The sequence below is a fragment of the Antechinus flavipes genome, chromosome 4 (assembly GCF_016432865.1).
Source record: "Antechinus flavipes isolate AdamAnt ecotype Samford, QLD, Australia chromosome 4, AdamAnt_v2, whole genome shotgun sequence".
Lineage (NCBI taxonomy): Eukaryota > Metazoa > Chordata > Mammalia > Dasyuromorphia > Dasyuridae > Antechinus > Antechinus flavipes.
In genome coordinates, this window is record NC_067401.1 from 358698015 (window position 1) to 358721174 (window position 23160).

The window sequence follows — 23160 nt, forward strand, 5'->3', positions numbered from 1 at the left end:
GGCAAGTAGTAAAAGCATTATCACCTCCATATTGTAGATAAAGAAATTAAAGCTCAGAAAAATACAATTCCTTGTCTAGAGTCAGCCAGCTGGGAAAAAGTAGAGCTGGGTTTTCTGATTGCAAATCTGGTGGTCTTTCCATTAGAAAAGAAAGCCAAAACAATGCTGAGTCTTTAAATGGGTATATTTTCCCTAATTTTAATGGATTCCAGAAAATTTTAGCATATTGGGAAACGAAGATGTTCTTAGCCTGATAGTCTCATTCATATCACCTTCCTTCTCACCTCCTTCCATGTAAACCTGGTTTTGTTCTTTTATTCTAAATATTCACAGAGCACAAGGACTACATTGCTTCTGTCTAATTTTGTGAGCTACAGGACATGCATGGTTTAGCATGCACCATGGGTCTAGAAAGGCGTCACTTCCAAATAGGAAGTGGTAATTCAGCAATTTACTTTTAGACAATCTTGGCCTTTTGGCTGTGTTTTTCTATGACTCTATTTTAATTCACATCTTGTTAACAGGATGAAATTGATGATGAGTGTGCCTGAACTATCCCAGAGAGGAATATAACCAGAGGATAGTTTTAGAATTCTAGAGATATTCACAGGTGAGTAATTGGGAGATCAATGAAAAAGCAGAATGCAAGAGTACCAAACTTTTAAAAAATTAATTTTTTTTTTTTGCAAAAGAAGGGGGTGTCAGAAATGGGATTCTTTTAAGCAAAATACTGGGTTATTGAGATATTGGTGGGATGAAATAGTTTCAGATATATAATGTGTCTGTCTGTGCCTTCTATAAAAATATAATTAATAGATAATTTGCAAGAAAGTACTAGACTTTATACAAAAAGCTCAGTTTTGTTAAAAATACTTAGATGTTGATTTTATTTTAATTGATTTTAAGCAGAGCTTGCATGAGATTATGTGTGTTTATAAAAATATTTTATGGACTCTTTCTTGAAAAAAAAATGTGTATTTTGATCAACTTTTCTACCTCCAAACAACAACAATGATTGCTAAAAGTCAATTCTTCAAATTTGTTAAGCTATAATTTTAGATATATAAAAAAATAACAACAATGAATCTATAAATTAGAATAAGGAGTTCTATTTTTATCTCTTACAAACTGGAGATCAAGCTAATATGTTCAAGGGACCATGGACTAGAAGAAATAGCACATCATTGCTAAACGATGAAAGTTTTTTTAGAGATAATATCCTGTGATTAAATAAGGAAATTAAACCAAAATAAGATTGCTTGCCCAACCTATAGGAATTTTCTTTAACACAGAGTGAAAAACAACTCTTGTCCAAGTCAGTACCATTTAGAAACATAGAAAAAGAGAGCCCTAAACAAAGCTATTTCTAAAATATTTGAAATATATAATGTCTACAAATAAAAAAAATAAAAAAGAAGTATCAATTTGTCCATCAAGAGGAACAAAGAGAAAAAAGTCACCGGGGAAAAACCTTTTGGTTGATTTCTCAACTACTTCTTTTGAAAAGAAAAAGGAAGGTGGTTAACACTTCAATTCCAGGCTTTCTGCCTTTATTTTTTTAATACCTCCTAGTCAGTAAAATGAAACAATTAGACTAAAACAATCTCTCTAAGACTTTCTGTAGCTACAAGGGTCTTTGCTTATGCCTCTAAACATATCAAAGTGTCTAAAGGAAATAAACATTCACTTGCATGCTGAATTTATAAATCTAAAGACTTTTTTTTTCCTCCTGTGAACATATGTTGGCATGTAAGCTGTGTTTTCTTCATGATGAGCTATTTGCTTATGCTCATTGTGAATACTACAAGGCCTGATGACCAGAGACTGGGTAGATTATGAAATTTGTAGTAGAAAAATCAGGGAATTTGGAATGTAATCCCAAATTATCAAATCCCAGCTCTATCATCAACAGTAGGACCTTGAGTTAGACACACAGAAGCTTAGCTTCTGCAACTGTCAAAAAAGGGTTTATATAAATAATTAATATTCTTTTCAACTATGAAATTGTATGACCCATAAAAGGATGACAGTATCATATCATGAACATTTCCTGTTTTTAGTTTTATTTTGTTTCCAGCTAAAGGAAACTGGAGTCAACTGGGGGTTTAAAGGAGATTCTTACTTGGTTATAGTCTTAATTTTCCTTCTCACTGGGAAAGAGTTTTGGGATTCAGGTAAATAAGAGAGGTAGAGCAATCTAATCTACCCCATCTGGCTTGAAGTAAATTCCTAGAAAAGAATTTAGCAAAACATCTGAGTGGAATAACTGTGATTAATAGTAAAGGTTTCCATTAGGTTAGTTACACAAAAGTCCCATCTTCAAAAAAACTTCTTCCAGGATTAAATTCAAATGAAACTAGCACTTATTTTTTGATACCAAGTCATGGTGTTGATTTTTCCATCATTTAGCAATTCAAAATCTAAAAGATATTCACTTTCCCTAGAAATTTCACAGCATTTCAATTTTATCAGTGGAAGGAAAGCAAATTAGGATAAAAAAATTACAATAAGGGAATGTGCCATGATCACATATAGTTCCAGTTTCTTCTTTCATCTTAGAAAACTGATATGGTTTTGCAAAATTACCCTATAATTGCAATATTCTTTTAGATTTTGTATATTCTAGTCATTGATAAATAATTATTTAGATAAATGATCTTAATATCTAGCTCACCCCTAATATTATCAGACAGTACCACCCCTGGGCAAAAGTAGGTTAATACAAAGAAGAGAAATATATTGAATGCAATTTAATTTTAAAAGTACTATTCTTACTGATAGTTGTATCTGGCTTGAGTAATGACATGTTGTTTTAAAAATTCTTCAGTCAATCAATCAATAAACATTTAAGTCCCAATTATGTACAGTACACTGTGTTAAATACTGAGGATAAAAAGAGAGGCAAACGACAGTCCCTCCCCCTCAAGGAGCTCACAATATAATTGGAAAATAATATATATATAAAATTTGTGGAGAAGAGTGAGTACAAATTTATAGAATGTAAATTCTTAACTGTGATTTTTCACTGTATGTCCTTTAAACTCTTGTGGTTTTAGTTTTTTCATTCACATAAAGTAGGGGAACTACAAAAGTTGGTTTCCCTTTGACTGAATATATGAATCTATAAAATCTACAGGATATTACATGTGTGCAGCATACATGCCAGGGAATATGCATTTCTTCCTCCCTCCCTCCTTTCCTTCATTTTGTCCCACTCTCCCTCCTTTTCTTTCCTTCCTTCCTTCCTTCCTTCCTTCCTTCCTTCCTTCCTTCCTTCCTTCCTTCCTTCCTTCTTTCCTTCCTTCCTTCCCTCCCTCCCTCCCTCCTTTTTCCTCTCTCTCTCTCTCTCTCTCTTTCTTTCTCTCTCTCTCTCTCTCTCTCTCTCTCTCTCTCTCTCTCTCTCTCTCTCTCTCTCTCTCTCTCTCTCTCTCTCTCTCTCAGCAATTGGGGTTAAATGACTTGCACAGGGTAAAACAGATAATGGAAGTTAAGTGTTTAAGGCCACATTTGAATTCAGATCCTTCTAACTCCTGGGCTGGTGCTTTACCCACTGTATCCCCCAAATATTCATTTCTGACTGGCCTGGCATCTTTTTATATCTATCCATGCATAGAGCTTGAAATATAGTGTTGTATTTTTGTGTAGTAATTATATAGATGAGCAGATGGCAAATTTAGGAGCAGCAAGTAGAAGGCTTGATAACAGGAAAGGCATTTTAACAGCTAAGATTATTTTAAAATACAATACATTACATAGATATTTTGAAGAAATTAGAGGATTCTCCTTCTTTGGAAGCCTTAAAACAAAATCTGAAAGACCTTTTGTCTAAAATGTTGGTAATGAAACTGAGTTGAAGGAGCCAATGTGGAGTGGACTCATTCTCTGCCAACACTGAAATTCTGTGATTCTGTAAAATTCTGAAGACAGAACACAATTTCTCCTTGTTTCTTCCCCTCTAAATAATTCCTTTCAGAGGTTTCCTATGGATTCTCTCAGCCCTGTGAACAAGCAGCTGCTGCTACTACTACTACTACTACTACTACTACAGTAATGCTGGAGAAACTGAGGCAAGATAGAGTTCAGAGAATTTTTAATATTTTATTTGGATTTCTGAGAGGGAGAGATTTTCTGGAACCAAAGGATCCATTTTGATCCCATAGCTGAGGTCTCAAAGCATTCAGCAGCAGCAGCCTTAGCATCAGCACTGAATGTAAGATTTCAATGAAATATATATGGCTCTGAGCCATCAGGGAAGTAAAGGGGGTAGAGTCAGCATTGGTAAATGGTGGAAATTTCCAGAAACGGACCATCAATCTGCTATTGACAAGGTGTTGTAGGACCATAAATTCTTGATAATTAGGAGGACTTAGGAGCCAGGATGTCTGCACTCCCCCTTATCTTGAGATTACACACTTACAGTTTATAATCTTAGAGTAGCCAGCCCTAAGTTATATCAATCCTAATGGTCAGGAGGTGGGGTTGCAACCAGGGGGATTGAGGCAGAAGAATTCAAGTAACTGAGGCAGAACAATTTAGGCAAACTGAGGTAGAACAATTTTGGAAACTGAGGCAGTACAATAAAAGGGAACTGTGGCACAACACGACTACTGCTCCTATTACTACTACTGTCCCCATTTTATAGATGAGAAAACTAGATGAAAAAAAGGTTCTGCTATTGTAAACATAATTTCAAAGGTATGAATGAATGAAAGGATATGTTATTCTTCCCTGCATACTTGAATAACTTATTTTGATGTCTTGGTACTATAAAACAGAGTAATGTGTTTAAGTGGATAAAGGAGGAAAGGAAGATGCGGCTTAGTCACATCTTAATTTCTGTGATCAAAATACAGCCCTTTGGAAATCCTTTATTAGTGTAGGTGGGGGAGAGTTTATCTGTGTCACAGACATAGGAAGCCAAATACATTAAGTCAGACAGTGGTTTGACTAATACTCTTGTGGATATGTCTGTATAGCTAGTTAGCAAGCCAACTGTTGCTTAAAACCAAGTGAACAGGATGAACAAAACTATTCAAATTGTTATCAGCTCCATATTTTTTTAATAATAACTTTTTATTTTCAAAATACATGGAAAGATATTTTTTACATTCACCTTTGCAAAACTTTTGTTCCAAATTTTTCTCCTTCCCTTCTCCCTACTCCTTCCCTGTCCATATTCTTTTCTCTGCATATTTTTAATAACACAATAATAAGATACATTTATGTAATACTTTAAAGTTTGTAAAATGTTACACATGCTATTTCATTTGATCTTTACAAAAATTCTATGAAATAAGTGCTATTATTATTCTCATTTTATGGATGAGAAAATAGTCTAAAAAAAGGTTAGATGATTTGCTCATGATCTTTCTAAAGAAGGATTTCTGACTTGGTGTGTTAGTGAAGTCCTTTACAATAACCCTGTGAAGTTGGTACTATTACTACTACTACTACTACTACTACTACTACCGCCACCACCACTACTACTACTACTCCCATTTTATAAATGGGACTGAGGCTGAATGAGGTTAAGTGATTCTATCTAAAGCGATATTCAAACTTTTGCTAGTCAGTGAAGCACGTAGGGAATTTATAATTGGAGACTAGGCAATTAACAATTCTAATCTTGTGCTGATTGACATTTATTGAAGTCCTCTAGCATAAGAGTATGGTTAGGATAGAATAGACTTTGAAATTGAATTGTTGAAATAATCTATGGGGATGACTTTTCATTTGGAACAATGCTGCTTCGTGCATTTAAAAGGATTGCAATGATCCCCATAAGGGCAGCTAGGCTGCACAGTGGACAGAATGCTAGGACTGGAGTCAGGAAGATTCATTTTCTTGAGTTCAAATCTAGCCTCAGACATTTGCTAGCTGTATGATCCTGTGCTAATCACTTAACCTTGTTTTCCTCAGTTTCCTCATCTGTAAAATGAACTGGAAAAAGAAATGGCAAATCACTCTAGTATCTCTGCCAAGAAAACTCCAAATAAAGTTACAAAGAGTCTGACACAACTGAAATGATTGAAGAACAACAACAACAACAAAAATGATACTGTAAAGTTAATGGACCCTTTAGGGAGTGACTTAGTCCCTTGAGTATTAATGAAATACTGGTCATAACCAATTTTAGCCAATACAGCTGAATTCTAGAAAAGAGGAAGAAAGAGTCAGAACACAAATGAACAAGCTTAGAAATATCTTTCTAAAATTTGTTATCTTTCTAAAGCTTCTCTAGATTCTCTCTTGGAAAATTTTTTTAAAAAGTCCACCTCAAATTAATATTCTGTGTTCCCCATTTCTCCTCCCACATCCTACCATTGTCATTGAAAAACAGCTGTGGAAAATATGATATTTTGCGATTCAATGTCAATAATATCATTCTTCATTTATACAGTACTTTAGATCTGCAAAGTAGTTCACACATTCATTATCTCATTTATGCCTCTCAATCACACTGGGAAATGGGTTCTATTGTTAGCCCTTTTATGAGAAGATAACATTCTCAAATACTTAGTTTGAGGATCCCAGACTTGGAACCATCCTTTAGGGGAGCTAGGTTTCAAAGAAGGAAATGACATTATGAGTGGATTTCTTTCTTTCTTTCTTTCTTTCTTTCTTTCTTTCTTTCTTTCTTTCTTTCTTTCTTTCTTTCTTTCTTTCTTTCTTTCTTTCTTTCTTTCATTTTTTTGAAATACATTTCACTTTATCTCTTTTTTTTTATTATTTTTATTGACAGAACATATGCCTGGGTAATTTTTTTACAACATTACAACAATTTTACAACAATATTTTACAACATTGAACTCTCTTCTGTTCCAACTTTTCTCTTCCCTTCCTCCATCCCTTCCCCCATATGGCAAGCAGTCCTATACATGTTAAATATGTCACAGTATATCCTAGATACAGTATATCTGTGCAGAACCAAACAGTTCTCTTGTTGCACAGAGAGAATTACATTCAGAAGGTAAAAATAACCCAGGAAGAAAAACAAAAATGCAGTTTATACTCATTTCCCAGTGTTCCTTCTCTGGGTGTAGCTGCTTCTATCCATCATTGATCAATTGGAACTGAGATAGATCTTCTCTTTGTTGAAGAAATCCACTTCCATCAGAATATATCCTCATACAGTATCGTTGTTGAAGTATATAATGCTCTCCTAGTTCTGCTCATTTCACTCAGCATCAATTCATGTAAGTCTCTCCAAACCTCTCTGTTTTCATCCTGCTGGTCATTTCTTACAGAACAATAATATTCTATAACATTCATATACCACAATTTACCCAACCATTCTCCAATTTATGGGCATCCATTCATTTTCCAATTTCTAGCCATTACAAAAAGGGCTGCCACAGACATTTTGGCACATACAGGTCCCTTTCCCTTCTTTAATATTTCTTTGGGATATAAGCCCAGTAGTAGCACTGTTGGATCAAAGGGTATGCACAGTTCGATAACTTTTTGGGCATAATTCCAGATTGCTCTCCAGAATGGTTGGATTTGTTCACAACACTACCAACAATGCATCAATGTTTCAGTTTTCCTGCATCCCCATCCAACATTCATCATTATTTTTTCCTGTCATCTTAGCCAATCTGACAGGTGTGTAGTAGTACCTCAAAGTTGTCTTAATTTGCATTTCTCTGATCAATAGTGATTTGGAGCACTGTTTCATATGAGTGGAAATAGTTTCAATTTCATCATCTGAAAATTGTTTATATCCTTTGACCATTTATCAATTGGAGAATGGCTTGATTTCTTATAAATTAGAGTCAATTATGAGTGGATTTCTTACTGTGAAATATATTATACATGATTTATGGCTGACAGTATGATTTTATACTAGGATCCTTTTTCATTTCTTTATTTTAGTTGAGCTCTATAGTTTTATCAGTGTGGGTCCAGTGAGAAATCTTCCTCTGGTGATAGAGAATGGCAACTCATCTATGTAACTGTTTGGTTAGTTGGATCCTAAAAGATTAGGTGACTTGAACATGGTCATACAGTTAGAGGACAAGATAATTTGAACTCACTTTTTGATATAATTCCAGCCATTTACCCACTGCCTCATTCCTTCTCATGCCAGTCATAACTTCTGCTTTATTATTGACGATATTGATCTCAGTTATTTTATCTGTAAAATAGGAATAATAATACCACCTATCTCCTAGGGTTGTGGTAAGGATCAAATGATATAATATAATAATATCAAATAATATAATTTTTGCAATCCTTAAAGTGTTATATAAATGCTAGCCATTATCATTGCTGGAAAAAAAGTCAATGAAACTTAACAATATATGGAGAAATAAGTTTGCATTCTAACAAAGGGAGATTGAATATATGGGCAATGGTAGACAAGAAGGCAGTTTTGATCTAGAAAGTTAGGGATGGTAAATGAAATTATAAAGGAATTGATTAATATAAGAAATAATGTTGAATTGTTTATGGTTCCCAGGAGCTAAAAATGGAAAAAGAAATAGTGATGAAGGGTGGATAGTGATACACTAATGCTGCAGCAGGACCAAGAAGATAGCTAGAATGGATAGATGAATGGATGGATGGATGGATGGATGGGATGGGAAACGTGATATGGTCTCATCTAGGACTGACTAGATATAGCAGACTAGTGAACAAGTCAATTTAAATCAACAAGAATTTATTAAATGCTTACTATAGGCTAAGCAAAAAGGGATAAAATGAAATGTAAAAAGAAACAAATACCTAGCCTGTCACTGTACTTAAAGAACTCAGTTTCCTGGGGAAGATCATAAATAATTATATGTAAATAAGATATATGGGAGATAAACTGAAGAGGGAAGGAATGAACATTAAATGAGATTGGTAAAGTCTTCTTGAAGCAGGTAGGAGTTTACCTGGACCTTGATGAAGCTGAGGCAGGAGAACATTCCAGTGAAAATAAATGGAATCAGGAGATGAAATATCATGTGGAAGAAACAATGAGGTGACCAGTATTGAGTACACATAGTGCATAGTTCTCTATGGGCCTGGAGCCAGAAAGACTCATTTTCTTAAGTTAAAATTTGGCCTCAAACACTTACTAGCTGTGTGATTCTGGGCAAGTCACTTTAAACTGTTTGCCTCACTTTCCTCATCTGCAAAATGAGCTGGAGAAGGAAATGGTAAACCATTCCAGTCTTTGTTAAGAAAACCTCAAATGGGGCCACTAAGAGTCAGATACAACTAAAAAATAAATAAACAATAATAAAATGAAAAAATTGAATAAGATTATTTCTTATATTTATAAAGCTTTTTATTTTCTTTTTTTTAAAAATTATTAGAGCTTTTTATTTATAAGATATATGCATGGGTAATTTTTCAGCATTGACAATCGCAAAACCTTTTCTTCCAATTTTTCCCCTCTTTCCCTCTATCCCATTCCCCAGATGGCAGGTAGACCAATGTATGTTAAATATGTTAAAATATATGTTAAATACAATATATGTATACATAGCCATACAGTTATTTTGTTGCACAAGAAGAATCAGACTTTGAAATAATGTACAATTAACCTGTGAAGGAAATCAAAAACACAAGTGGACAAATAGAGGTATTGGGAATTCTATGTAGTGGTTTACACTCATTTCCCAGAATTCTTTCACTGTGTGTAGCTGGTTCTATTCATTATTGAACAAATGGAACTGATTTGGTTTATTTCATTGTTGAAGAGAGTCACATCCATCAGAATTGATCATCATATAGTATTGTTGTTGAAGTATATAATGATCTCCTGGTCCTACTCATTTCACTCAGTATTTGTTCATGTAAGTCTCTCCATGTCTCTGAAATCATCCTGCTGGTCATTTCTTACAGAACAATAACATTCCATAACATTCACATACCACAATTTATTCAGCCATTCTCCAATTGATGGGCATCCACTCAGTTTCCAGTTTCTAGCCATTACAAAGAGGACTGCCACAAACATTTTGGCACATACAGGTCCCTTTTCCTTCTTTAAGATCTCTTTGGGATATAAACCCAGTAATAATACTGCTGGATCAAAGGGTATGCAAAGTTTGATAATTTTTTGAGCATAGTTCCAAATCACTCTCCAGAATGGCTGGATGTATTCACAATTCCACCAACAATATATCAGTGTCCCAGTTTTCCCACATCCCCTCCAACATTCTGCATTATCTTTTCCTGTTATCCTAGCCAATCTGAGAGGTGTGTAGTGGTATCTCAGAGTTGTCTTAATTTGCATTTCTCTGATTAATAATATCTTGGAGCATCTTTTCATATGGCTAGAAATAGTTTCCATTTCTTCATCTGAGAATTGCCTGTTTGTGATGATCGTGTATTTAAAATCAGCCTGAATCAGGAATTCAGTTTAAGAGGAAAATCTTCAATCTTTATTGAAGTGAAGAGGTGAAAAAGGATTGCAATAGCAATATGGGCAAGAAAGATTGCGATAGCAATATAGGCAGCTGTGACAGGAAGCCAGCTAGCAGAGGGGGATTGGAGATAAAAGACCATCGCAATGGCAATGCGAGCAGCTGTGTCAAGATGCCAGACAGCAGTCTCTCCTTCCGCTTCCCTTCCCACTCCCTTGCCTCCACCCACCAAAAACGTCATTTCCTATACAACACATCAGGACTTGCACAAAGAGTGGGTGGGGGCCATTCTTTCTCCAAGCTCATATATTAATAGAGTATGGTCCAATTACTATTTAGCCTCATGTGCTTGAGACCTCAGTGCATCAATTCAAGCCTCAGCCTATTACATCTCCCGCTTTCTTTTATTTTAGAACACAGGTGGTCATGCCATCCTTGACTCCTCAGGGAGGTCAGAGCTCCCAAGGGGAGGTGATCACACCCTCCCTGACTTCTCAGAAAAGGAGGTGAAAGCACCGCAAAGGAGTCCAGTACCCAATTAGCCAGAAAGCCATATGATGGGAGAAGAGGATTACACAATCAACCAGCCAGGAAGCAACCTGATGGCAGAAAAGAATTACAATTGGGGAGAATAGAGCTGTATGCAGCTGGGACAACTGAGATACCCTCTGGAGAGGCGAAATCTGTTCCTCTCCAGCCTTTGGATCCCTTATCTCCAGGCATAGTAGGCTTGACCATTTCACCTCCTTTTTATACGTACAAAACAGTGTCCATCCACACACTGATGTGGGAAACTGGGGAATGTGTAGATAATATCCCAGTCACTAATACAGGTAGACAATGTGTGACTTATCACCCAGGAGAAATAGTAGCATCAGGTTTACTCATACAGAATCCTAATAAGCAGCCTGTGATAGTCACCCAGATTCTGACTCCAGACCACAAAATCCAGGAATATACTGGACAGCAGCTGTAACAGCTGACCGACCTATGCTCACGATCTATATAAATGGCCTACCATCGGAAGGATTGGTAGACACAGGTGCAGATTGTACAGTTATTAGAGGTGCCAATTGGCACTGGCCAAAGATTAAAGCAGACACTTACATGTCTAGAGTAGGAGGATCAATAGCAGATGAAGTTAGTGCTGCCCCTATGAGATGGACTTTTGAAGGCAAAACAGGAGTTTTTACTCCTTTTATAGTTGAAAAAATCCCCATCAATCTGTGGGGAAGAGAGATGAAGGATGGTCGCGATAGCAATGAGAGCAGCTGTGTCAAGATGCCAGACATCAGTCTCTCCTTTCGCTTCCCTTCCCATTCCCTTGCCTCTACCCACCAAAAACATCATTTCCTATACAACACATCAGGACTTGCACAAAGAGTGGGCGGGGGCCATTCTTTCTCCAAGCATATATATTAATAAAGTATAGTCCAATTACTAAAGTATGGTCCAATTACTATTTAGCCTCACATGCTTGGGATCTCAGTGCATCAACTTAAGCCTCAGTGTCATTACACCTTTTCATATCCTTTGACCATTTATCAATTGGAGAATGGCTTGATTTCTTATAAATTAGAGTCAATTCTCTATATATTTTGGAAATGAGGCCTTTGTCAGAATCTTTGACTAAAAATGTTTTCCCAGTTTATCGTTTCCCTTCCAATCTTGTTTGCATTAGTTTTGTTTGTATAAAAGCTTTTCAATTTGATATAATCAAAATTTTCTATTTTGTGATCAATAATGATCTGTAGTTTTTCTTTGGTCACAAATTCCTTCCTCCTCCACAGGTCTGAGAGGTAAACTATCCTATGTTCTTCTTATTTATAATCTCATTCTTTATGCCTATGTCATGAACCCATTTTGACCTTATCTTGGTGTATGGTGTTAAGTGTAGGTCAATGCCTAGTTTCTGCCATACTAATTTTCAATTTTCCCAGAAGTTTTTGTCAAACAATGAATTCTTATCCCAAAAGCTGGGGTCTTTGGGTTTGTCAAACATTAGATTATTAAAGTTATTGACTATTTTGTCCTTTGAGCCTAATCTATTCCATGGTTCAACTAGTCTATTTCTTAGCCAATACCAAATGGTTTTGGTAACTACTGTAAAGCTTTTTATTTTCAAAACATATGCATGGATAATTTGATAACATTGACCCTTGCATAGTCTTGTATTTCAGATTTTCTCTTCCTTCCTCTCTCCTCCCTCCCCTAGATGGTAAGCAATTCAATGTATTAAATATGTTAAAATATATGTTAACTCCAATATGTATAAACATATTTATACAATTCTCCTGTTGCACAAGAGAAATCAGATCAAAAAAAGAAAGTAAATAAGAAAATAAAATGCAAGTGAACAACAACAAAAACAGTGAGAATTGTGATCCACATTCAGTTCCTATAGTCTTCTCTCTGGATGTAGATAGCTCTCTTCCTCACAAGATCCCTGGGACTAGCATGAGATTATTTCTGTGGTCTCTTTTTTATAGCTCTGAATTTTATGACCTTATGATCCCTGCTTTAGAGGCATTCACTGTAAAAGGTAGGATGAGAACAAAAACTCCTAGAAAGAGATGTAAATAAATGTTTTAAAAGTTTCTCCAAAAAGAGGATAGGACCATAAAAGCTTAGGTTAGAAACAATTTTGAAAGGAAAGTGACCAGCGATGGTCAAGAGGAAAGAGGCATTCTGTTTAGCAAAGAATACTTTCCTTCCATTTCAGCTTGTTTCAAAGCCAAATTCAATTTCCCAAAATATCCATTTAATATTCTTATCATTGACTGTAGTTTGACTTTCAAAGCCCTCTATCCTTGGGTTCTCCTGCAACTATCCTAACTGATCATACACTACTCTCCTTACAAGAATCTTTGAGGGAGGCATTTTACCTCATACTTCTTTGAATTCTCAGTATTTAGTAGTAGAGTGTGTACACACATTAAATGCTCAATAAATGTTGATCAAGTGTGATGATGGTAAATGCCAGGTCAGTTTCTTCATTGTCTCATGGGCACATCTTGTGTATTCATGTTTTGGGCACTTTGGATTCACTGGTCTGTGTGACCTTGGGCAAGTCACTGTAGATTATCTTTTAGAAACTCACATTTAGAAGGGATGTCTAGTTCATTCTGAACAGGAACCCTAGCCTTTCCTTGAATAGCCTTAATGTCTATTCTAATTCTAAAACTCTAGGGTCCTATGATTACATATTTTCCTGAGGTGAAATGCCCTTTTAAATATTCTCCATGTATCACTTTAATCAGTCACAATTTTATTAGGCACCTACTACATGCAAGACATTGTGATAGGCACTTTGGATAAATGAAAATGAAATAGTTCTTGCTTTCAAGGAACTTGATTCTGTTTTCATTCTATCTATTCCAGTTTTTGTTGAAATCCCTCTTAGACCATAAAACATTACCTGATTACCCTGGGCAACATGGAAGTTTTCTTTTCTATCAGTGAATGGATGAAAAAGCATTTATCAAATGCTTACTACCTATGTGCAAAACATCATGAAAACTTTGGGAATGCAAATTCTTTGAATTTTAAATTTTAATTGTGAACATTCAATCTACCCAATTACATTATAATCATCTTGAAAAAAGGAACAACACTTTTTAAAGGAGCTCTCATGTAATTAACTGAAGGCTCATCACATAGTATTTGTTCAGTAAAGACTTATTGAAATGAATTCTCTATTTGTTTGAAGATCATTAGTAGAATGTTGATTTGACTAACAACAATGGGACTGAAACACTACCTTCCTAATTCTATAGGCATTTTTGTAAAGATCAAAATCATTCAATAATTCCTCTATTATTATCTCACTCATGTACTCTGGTTGTAATGCCGGAGAAACTGAGGCAAGATAGAGATTAGAGAGTATTTAATAATTTATTTAAATGGGAGAGATTTACTGATTTGGTCCCAGGGCTGAATGAGATTATCATCACCAAGAATCCAGCAAACAAAGTGAATTCTCAATGACCTTTATATACATGGCCCAGACTCAGGGTGTAGATTGAGGCAGAAGCAGAGTCAGGGTGCTGAGAGCCGGAACATGACTCTGACAATCCGGTTCTGACAGGGTGAGGGGAGGCATGGGGGGTAGGATGACCTAATGGGGGGAGGAACTTTGAAGATGGGGAAAGCATCTTGATAAGACGGTATCTGACATTCTGGTAGCTTGGGATTCTGATATTCTAAAACATAACATCTTTTATCCTTATCAAATATTCTGATAAAGAGGGAGGGGAGGTTTGATATTATAAGCTGAAGCAGAGAAATGGAGTCAGGACTGGGTCAGGATAATTAGGGAGACTGAATCAGGACAATAAAATAGAACTGTGGTATAACATGGTAACTGAGTTCTTGAAAGCTATGCCAGTGGAGCACTAAATTTGGCAGATCCTAACAAGGTGACATATATTCTTCACAAGAGACTCATCCAAGGTCAAGTCTAGCTAAACTTGAAGAATATTGGTTACCAAATGAATTTTTTTTGGACATACCTGTTCATGAAACTGTCTTATTAAGGCATGGCAGAATTGAATTCTGCAGCAATGGAAGGAATATCCACACTGATAAAACCTCTTGAAATGTTAAAGAATATAAATTAATTCTACTTGAATGAGTCATTATTCTACTTGACTAAATTTTTTTTAAATTTTTATTTAATAATTACTTTATATTGACAGAATCCATGCCAGGGTAATTTTTTTTTACAACATTATCCCTTGCACTCGTTTCTGTTCCGATTTTCCCCCTTCCTCCCTCCACCCCCTCCCCTAGATGGCAAGCTGTCCTATATATGTTGGATATGTTGCAGTATATCCTAGATACAATATATGTTTGCAGAACGGAACAGTTCTCTTGTTGCACAGGGAGAATTGGATTCAGAAGGTATAAATAACCTGGGAAGAAAAACAAAAATGCAGATAGTTCACATTCGTTTCCCAGTGTTCTTTCTTTGGGTGTAGCTGCTTCTGTCCGTCATTTATCAATTGAAACTCAGGTCTCTTTGTCAAAGAAACCCACTTCCATCAAAATATGTCCTCATATAATATTGTTGTCGAAGTATATAATGACCTCCTGGTTCTGCTCATTTCACTTAGCATCAGTTCATGTAAGTCTCGCCAGTCCTCTCTGTATTCATCCTGCTGGTCATTTCTTACAGAACAATAATATTCCATAACATTCATATACCACAATTTACCCAGCCATTCTCCAATTGATGGGCATCCATTCATTTTCCAGTTTCTAGCTTGGCTAAATTTTTATGCTTTGAAGAATTTCCTCCAATCAATGCTTGTTTTCATTATGTTGCCTTCTTTATTTCCTTCTTAGAATTTTCTCACATCTTCTTTGTCTTTCTTTTAGAGATAGAAAGATATTATATCTGAACTATCTTTACCTTTGATCATCCCTGTTATCACCATGAATGAGGTAAGTCTGCTTTATGATTTAGAGTAAGATTTTTGATTTCCAGTGATCACATTGCTGTGCTCTAACTGTCTTTCTTTTTTACTTTCTAGGAACCAGTCAATTCAAGCAATTATGAATACTTCAATGATTATAGTGCCATCCCTACCAGTACAGATTATTTCTTTGGTGATGGAGTGCTTTGTTTTATGGGGGATGTCAGAAACTTCACAATGTATTTTGTACCAATTGCATACTCCTTTATCTGTGTCTTTGGCCTTCTGGGGAACATTTTAGTGGTGATCACCTTTGCTTTCTACAAGAAAGCCAAATCCATGACTGATGTCTATCTCTTTAATATGGCCATAGCAGACATATTATTTGTTCTTACTCTTCCATTCTGGGCTGTAAATCATGCTACAAATTCATGGAGATTTAGCAACATTGTGTGCAAACTGACTACAAGTATATATGCCATCAACTTTAACTGTGGAATGCTTCTCTTAACTTGTATCAGCCTGGACCGATACATTGCTATTGTACAGGCAACCAAGTGTTTTAGGCTTCGAACACGGACATTAGCATACAAGAAGATGATCTGTCTGATGGTGTGGCTCTTCTCAATCATAATCTCTAGCTCAACTTTTATAATTAACCAAAAATACACAACACAGGGGAGGGAGGTATGTGAAGCCAAATACCACATGACCTCTCAGGCAGTCAAATGGAAAATACTCATTTTGTCTCTTCAGCTTCTTTTTGGTTTCTTTATCCCTTTGATGTTCATGATATTCTGTTACATGTTCATTGTCAAAACTTTAGTGCAGGCTAACAATTCTAAGCGGCATAAAGCCATCCGGGTGATTATTGTGGTGGTCCTCGTTTTTTTGGTCTGCCAAGTGCCCCATAACATGGTTCTTCTGGTGGTTGCAAACAATACAGGTCGGCAAAGATCCTGCAGTGATGAGAAGCTCATAGCTTATACAAGGAGTGTCACAGAAGTTCTGGCTTTCCTGCATTGCTGCCTCAACCCAGTACTTTATGCATTCATTGGGCAGAAATTTAGGAATTACTTTCTGAAGATTATGAAGGATCTATGGTGTGTGGGCAGGAAATATAAGTCAGCAGGCTTCTCTTGCTCTAAGATCTATTCTGAAAGCTACATTTCTAGACAGACTAGTGAAACTTTTGAGAATGAGAATGCTTCATCTTTTACTATGTAGTGTACTATACTTAAAATAATCACAACAGATTTTAGAAAACTATGTCAAAGAATGTTCTTATCATCCATAGCATAGTCGCTTCTAGATTGTTTGGAAGTAGTAAAAGAACAGCATGGATCATTGAAAACTGAAAAAAAAAATAGAAACTAAAAGATCCCTAACTATTTTTAGTCAATAGGTTAAAAACTCTTACATAACTAAATCTCTTTCAAGCTTGAACTTCCATCTCTTTAATTCCTCTACCTACTCTCAAGCATTACAGTGAAGTTAAATAATCATAAAACAGGCAGTAGGAATTGGGAAGCAAGCAACTTAGAATAGCCAAGCTAGGAAAATGTCTCCTGGTGGAATAAGAAGTGGTTATGTTAACAGAAATTCATTAAATATTAGATGGAGAGTGAGAAGAAACTTTAGAAGATACCTAGCTCAACCCAGTAATATAAAAGTATGGATATTGAGAATCTGAATGATTAAGATACTTGCCTACTTCACATAGGCAATACATTTTAGAACTGGTATTTGAACTCAGATTCTTTTCCAAAGTAGTTCAGGAACCTCTGTGAAAAAAAATAGTCAATATTGTAGTGGACTGAAAAAAAGCTAAAACTAAAAAAAAAATCCACAAAAATCCAAAAAAACCTGGTAAAGAAATCTCTACTTTTCGTACTTGGTATCTGTTTTATAAGCAATTAGGAAATTGACTAATATTATTACTAAAAAAAAAAAAAAAAAAAAACTTATGTTCCAATAGTTTTTTTTTAACCTTACTTTTACAATTAGTGAACTTTTCTGAGGCAGAGTAGAAACAGCTTTTATTTCCTCTATATCACATAGTAGAAAGACTAGGGAATTCTGATTATTTACTCCCCAAGTTAATCATTATATATGCAGTATTTGACTTCCTAATGATTCTTTAAATGATTTTACTTTGAAAGAGAGGTTTGCTCAGATATATTTTCAATTACTCTTTCTACCGTGTCTGAGAAATTACATAATCCAGATGTTTTCTTAAAGTAGCGTGTAAATACAGAATAATCATTGGGAAATTAAAAAAAACACAATAGTCTATATAAAAAATATTGAAATATGTATCAATGAAGAATGCTTCACACAATACTAGATTGCAATTATAGCCCTTTCCTAAGATGATGTCTAAAGATTAAAGAAATGTATAATTACATAAGAACTTTATAAAATAAAATCTTATTACACATTTTAAAAAGTTTTTACTAGACTGAGGTCTGTTGTTGAATGAGTATACCAATTATTGCATTGACATATGAAAGTTTGGGAAGTTTTCACTATCCTAAATCATCAGGTACATGGAAAGTTGCCTGTCATCCAAGACTCTGATGATGTCCTAGATAACTAGGTGGGGTTGGCAGAAAAAGCCTGAAGTTCTAATAATGTTATTATATTACCTGAGGCAAGCAGGAAAGGGCACTAATGGGAATCACCTCAGTCCTCTAATCCACCCCTGTGGAGACCTTAAGAAACCCCACTTTATTGTATCGTATCCAAACAGGAAGCCAAGTTATGATGTCAAACCCTCAATAATAAGTTTTCTCTATAAATCTGCCCATGCTTTATACCATCTTTTACTAAAGCCCTTTTTAGATGGCCAAGGTGTTCTGCTTCATGGTATCTTTCTTTTCATCCTCTGCCCTGTGGTGTCTTTCTCCTTACCCCATCTCCCCCAAGTTTCTTGGTACTTTTCTCTTTGTTATAGCTAACTGACTCTTTTAGGATGCTAAACTACTCTTTGGATTTACTTTGTCAATCAATGGTGTACTTCCATCTCATGACATGTTCCTTTTCTCCTGATTAATTGTGAGTTACATTAGGAAACTTGTCTTTTCCTTGTTAAAACCCTTTTCCTTGCTATTTATTCCTTGCCAAATCGATTTCATATTTATCATTCCTCATGTCTATTTTACTTCTTCATTTTTTCCATAATCTCTTCTCATGAATAAAGGACCTTTTGGAAAAGAGAAAGCCATTGTGGATTTATCATATGTGCCCTGTGCCTTAAGCCTCATATTTGAACAAGGGATTGCTACCCTGACCCCATTATCTGGTGTCTACACCAATCTCATAAACTCCAGTCAAAAAGAAACAATAGTTTATTCAGACAGTCTTCAATATATGACTAAGACATAAATGTGATCTATGAATAGAAACATGTTAACTTTATTTGAAAACTAGGTCAATGGCACTTCCTAGATCAATGACACATGGTCAAGGGATAGACCATTTTATATCCCTTAATTTTCCTGATAAATGAAATAGCATTTTTTGTTTGTTAAGGGAATAGGAGGTATTTTAATTTTTGATGGAAATCCAACTAGATTCTAAATGCAATTTAATATTTACTCTGTGGCACACAGTCATCTTTTAGACTGTAAGTTCTTATGCCTTCCTGCATTGCTGTGATAGCCTCAGGGTCTATCAAAGTGTGCAAGGCTATTTGTTCCTATAAAAGGCAACTGACCTTTGTGTTTCTACAATTCTATTGTCTACTTTTTATAGCTTTTCTGTATTCTCATCGGCTATTATTTGTCACATCTTATTAGTTTCAGGCTACTTGCCTCTGAATAAGTTCTCTTTTAAATTTGCTAGTTTTATTCTTCTATAGTCTAACAAAGCATTTTTAAAGTTGAATGAATCACAAGAGTAAACAGACCCTGAGTGAAAGCCCAAGGGACTCTCCTTTGACAAAAGCTATAGTATCCTGACTTTGTGATATCTCTTTTTAGTCTTTCAAGTGACTTTTGTTTTCTGAATAAATAATAATAATGTATATTTATGTACCATCTCCATGAAATTCCTAATTTGAAAACTCATTGAGGCATGAAGACCCAAGGGTTTAGAAGGGTTTATCAGTGAAGTGATAAGTTTTTGGTAATTTCCACCATCCTGAAAAAAACCTTGAACAGAATCTTTAGGACATACCATCTCTCCTTTCTAAGGACCAGAATATATGAAGTGTGTTATGGCTCATTATTAATAATAAATTAATGGTTATAAATTGGCCCATTCCTTGGCCATGTGTCACTAACTTAGGAAATGCCACTGACCTAGTTTTCCAGTTATATGTACCTAATAATGGTAGAGTAGTTACTGGTGATTGCTGTATTTTTGTATTAGAAATTTATTTTAAAACAATTCTTTGATAGACATATAATTTACCATTTGTTATAGACAAAAGTAAATTTGCATACTAATGAGATAGATGTGTTTATTTATTTTTACATAAATATTAAATCATGGTGGAATATTTGATACTCTTACTGTTGCCAATTTTTTTGTGACCCTCACATTCAGTTATGTGACCTCATATGGGGTCATTATACATAATTTAAGAAACTTTGCTCTACAGCCTAATTGCGGAGTGAAGTGGGAAACTGAGGACTTCTCAGAATAATAACTGCAGGTAATTCAAGACTCAGCACCAAGGATCTGTTAATCATTAAGGCTCTGGGAAGAAGAGCAAAAACTTGCTCTTCTAGCAGAAATACCTGAGATAACCTGCTTGACCTTCTCTCAACTGCTTAGAGAAGAACCTGACTAATTATTTAATGTCCTGAAGATATCCAACAAGTCTCCAAACTAGCTATCTCTATTTGTTGATTGAGAGAGCTTAAGTTAAAACCAAGTCTCAGTTATTTTAGAAACCTTTAAGCCCTCTGGTTTAATCAATTACTTACCTTTAAATAAATCTTATTGTGAGGGATTATGTGGTTTCTCATAAAATCATTAACTAAGGTAGATTGAACCTATAATTTAAATTTTAGTTTATGAAGGTCTGATGGATTTAGGAAAATTTTAGTTCTTTGGGCAAACTTTACAATAGAGTGTTTATACCAGCTCAAACACACTTGGAAGCATTTGTAAACTTTGTAACAGACTATCATAAGCTTAGGTAAACACACCTGCAATAAGTCAACTATATTGGCTTGACTATAATTTAACAAACCTTTGCTACTGCCACCTAAACAGGCAGTGAAAATTAACTAGATGGGGGAAGAGGAGTCACAAGTTCCTGTAGTTTTTGACTAATTTTTTGGTCTTTGTGAAACCGATCTCCTCTCTCTAGATTTTAGTGAGCAGACTGCCCACTTTTCAAGAGATTCTAATAAAGTTTCTGTTCTTCACTTTGAGAAATCTCCGAGTAGTCATTTTGAGTTAGGGGTTGCCATCCCACACATCGCCATTTACAATACTTTTCTATTAGGAAAAAATACTTTTAGTTCAAACCTAGGAAACCAGTAACGCATCTCCTACTCTTGCCATTGTCTTAATTTGCCAAATGATAGAAACTATGAATTCCATTCATTCCACATCTTTTTCCACCCTGACCAAAGCAGTAGCTGTGGAGACTTTCCTGAACTCCTTGTGCCTTAGTAGCTGAGCAGGTATTCCAATTCATCTCACTGTAATTCAAAAATAAGGCACAGGACTCTATCTCTTTTTCCAGGCAGTGGAAATTAGGACCTCTCTAGGGAAGTAACAAGACTTCTACTGGATCTAAGAATTTCTATTGTAATTCTTCCAGTGATGTGTAGGTAGGGAGGTGTATGTGTATGTGTGTGAGGGGTAGTGGTGATATTTGAAAGCTCTTTTGAGAGCTGGGACTGCTACACTTCTAATTCATTTACACAAAATGAAGTTTAATTTAGAGCCCAAGACCTTAGAATGCAGATATAATTTTTTGACATGGCTTCTGCAGGAGATCATTGCCTATAGGTCACGGTGGTAAAGATTTCCCAATGTTCCTCTCCATAACCCTGTAGAGAGTTTTGCTCTGACTTGGAGGCTAAAACAAGAAGCAAGAACAAGGAAGAACTGGTGTGAGGAAATCAGGTCACCATTTCAAGAAAAGAGGAAATGGAAATCTTTGATAAACCAGGAATTAAAAATTGCACCAAATCACAACTGGGATTAGTTTCTCTGATGAGCAAAAGATATGCTCTTGGGTTGGGCTTTGGATAGCCCAGAGAATAATAGTGCTAATTAGATCTGAGAATATTTGTGCCTATTGATAATATAAACTTTGGAAATATTCTGTTATGCTTTCTAAGAGACAGGATGACTCCTCTCACCTACCTACCCTAATTTATTCTTTGTTTTTACCTGGCCTTACACAATGTGGTGGGATTAATATTTACCCTTCATAGGCTGGGCTGCTTTTTCTGTAAAAGAGAGTGAAACCTAATAAAAAATTTAATTGGTCAAGGAAACTAAGGTTCAAACTATTATTTCCTTCAGATGAACATAAAAACTCGGCACAGAAGGACTTGGAAGCTCTTCAGGTTTGATATATCTTGCAAATTGGGTATATCTCCTTGGCAAAAGAGGAGTCAGGGAGCTGTGAATGGCTCAATCAATGCCACATCCTTGATGAAGATAATTTCCATGCTATTGAAGTAACTTTGTCTTTGGTAAATGAGAGCTTCTGACTCATTCATTCTAATCCTAATAGGAAATACCAGAATGTCATGGGTCAGTTCTGACCCAGCAGGTCAGAGATAGGTAACCATGGCCTCTTATTCCCTATACTCTTCTACCCATAGCCTATTTGGAACTAGTACTAATATTAAAATAGAGCTTTAGGAAGATAGGGTATTATTGTTTTTTAGATTGGCACTAAAAAGATTGGTATTTTGTCTTTCAGTTTTAATTACCTGACTGCATATGAGAAATTAGGGATGGAAAGAGAAAACTTAGAAGGGTTTTCTAAACCATGGGAATTTATTTCCATAAAAAATTCAAGTTAGTGCTACTAGTGCAGTATTTCTGGTTGGGATTTCAAGGAACTAAACATAATTTTTTATTTAAGGAATAAACAAAACAATCTTCAGAATTAGGTCCTCCTAACACACAAAGAGTAACAATCACAGGCATGAGTAAGTGAATGAAACAGCTGCCATTTTTCCCACTTTTGCCGGGACAGTTCATGATGTGCCTGAAAGGGAGTGGCTATTGGACAAGCTCCATCTACAGAAGATGGGGGTGGGGATAAGGGTTTTTGGTGGGGACGGATGGAGAAAATGGATTCTCTTGCTCAAGGTCATGGCTGAGAGCTCAGCTTGCCTTTCCCCCAGCACCACCTTGTGGTAATATGAGCCATTCTCTTTGTATGATTCTAGTAGCAC

The 23160-nt window shown here is 35.5% G+C and overlaps 1 protein-coding gene across 1 annotated transcript; it reads left to right on the forward strand.

The window, feature by feature from the left end:
• The first annotated feature begins 506 nt into the window (after positions 1-506).
• Positions 507-22240, forward strand: CCR6 (C-C motif chemokine receptor 6). Its single transcript, XM_051998099.1, has 3 exons — positions 507-610; positions 15741-15806; positions 15896-22240. Exons 2-3 carry the CDS (start codon positions 15798-15800, stop codon positions 17003-17005), a joined length of 1119 nt encoding a protein of 372 aa, XP_051854059.1. The 5' UTR covers positions 507-610; positions 15741-15797; the 3' UTR covers positions 17006-22240.
• Positions 22241-23160: the final 920 nt, after the last annotated feature.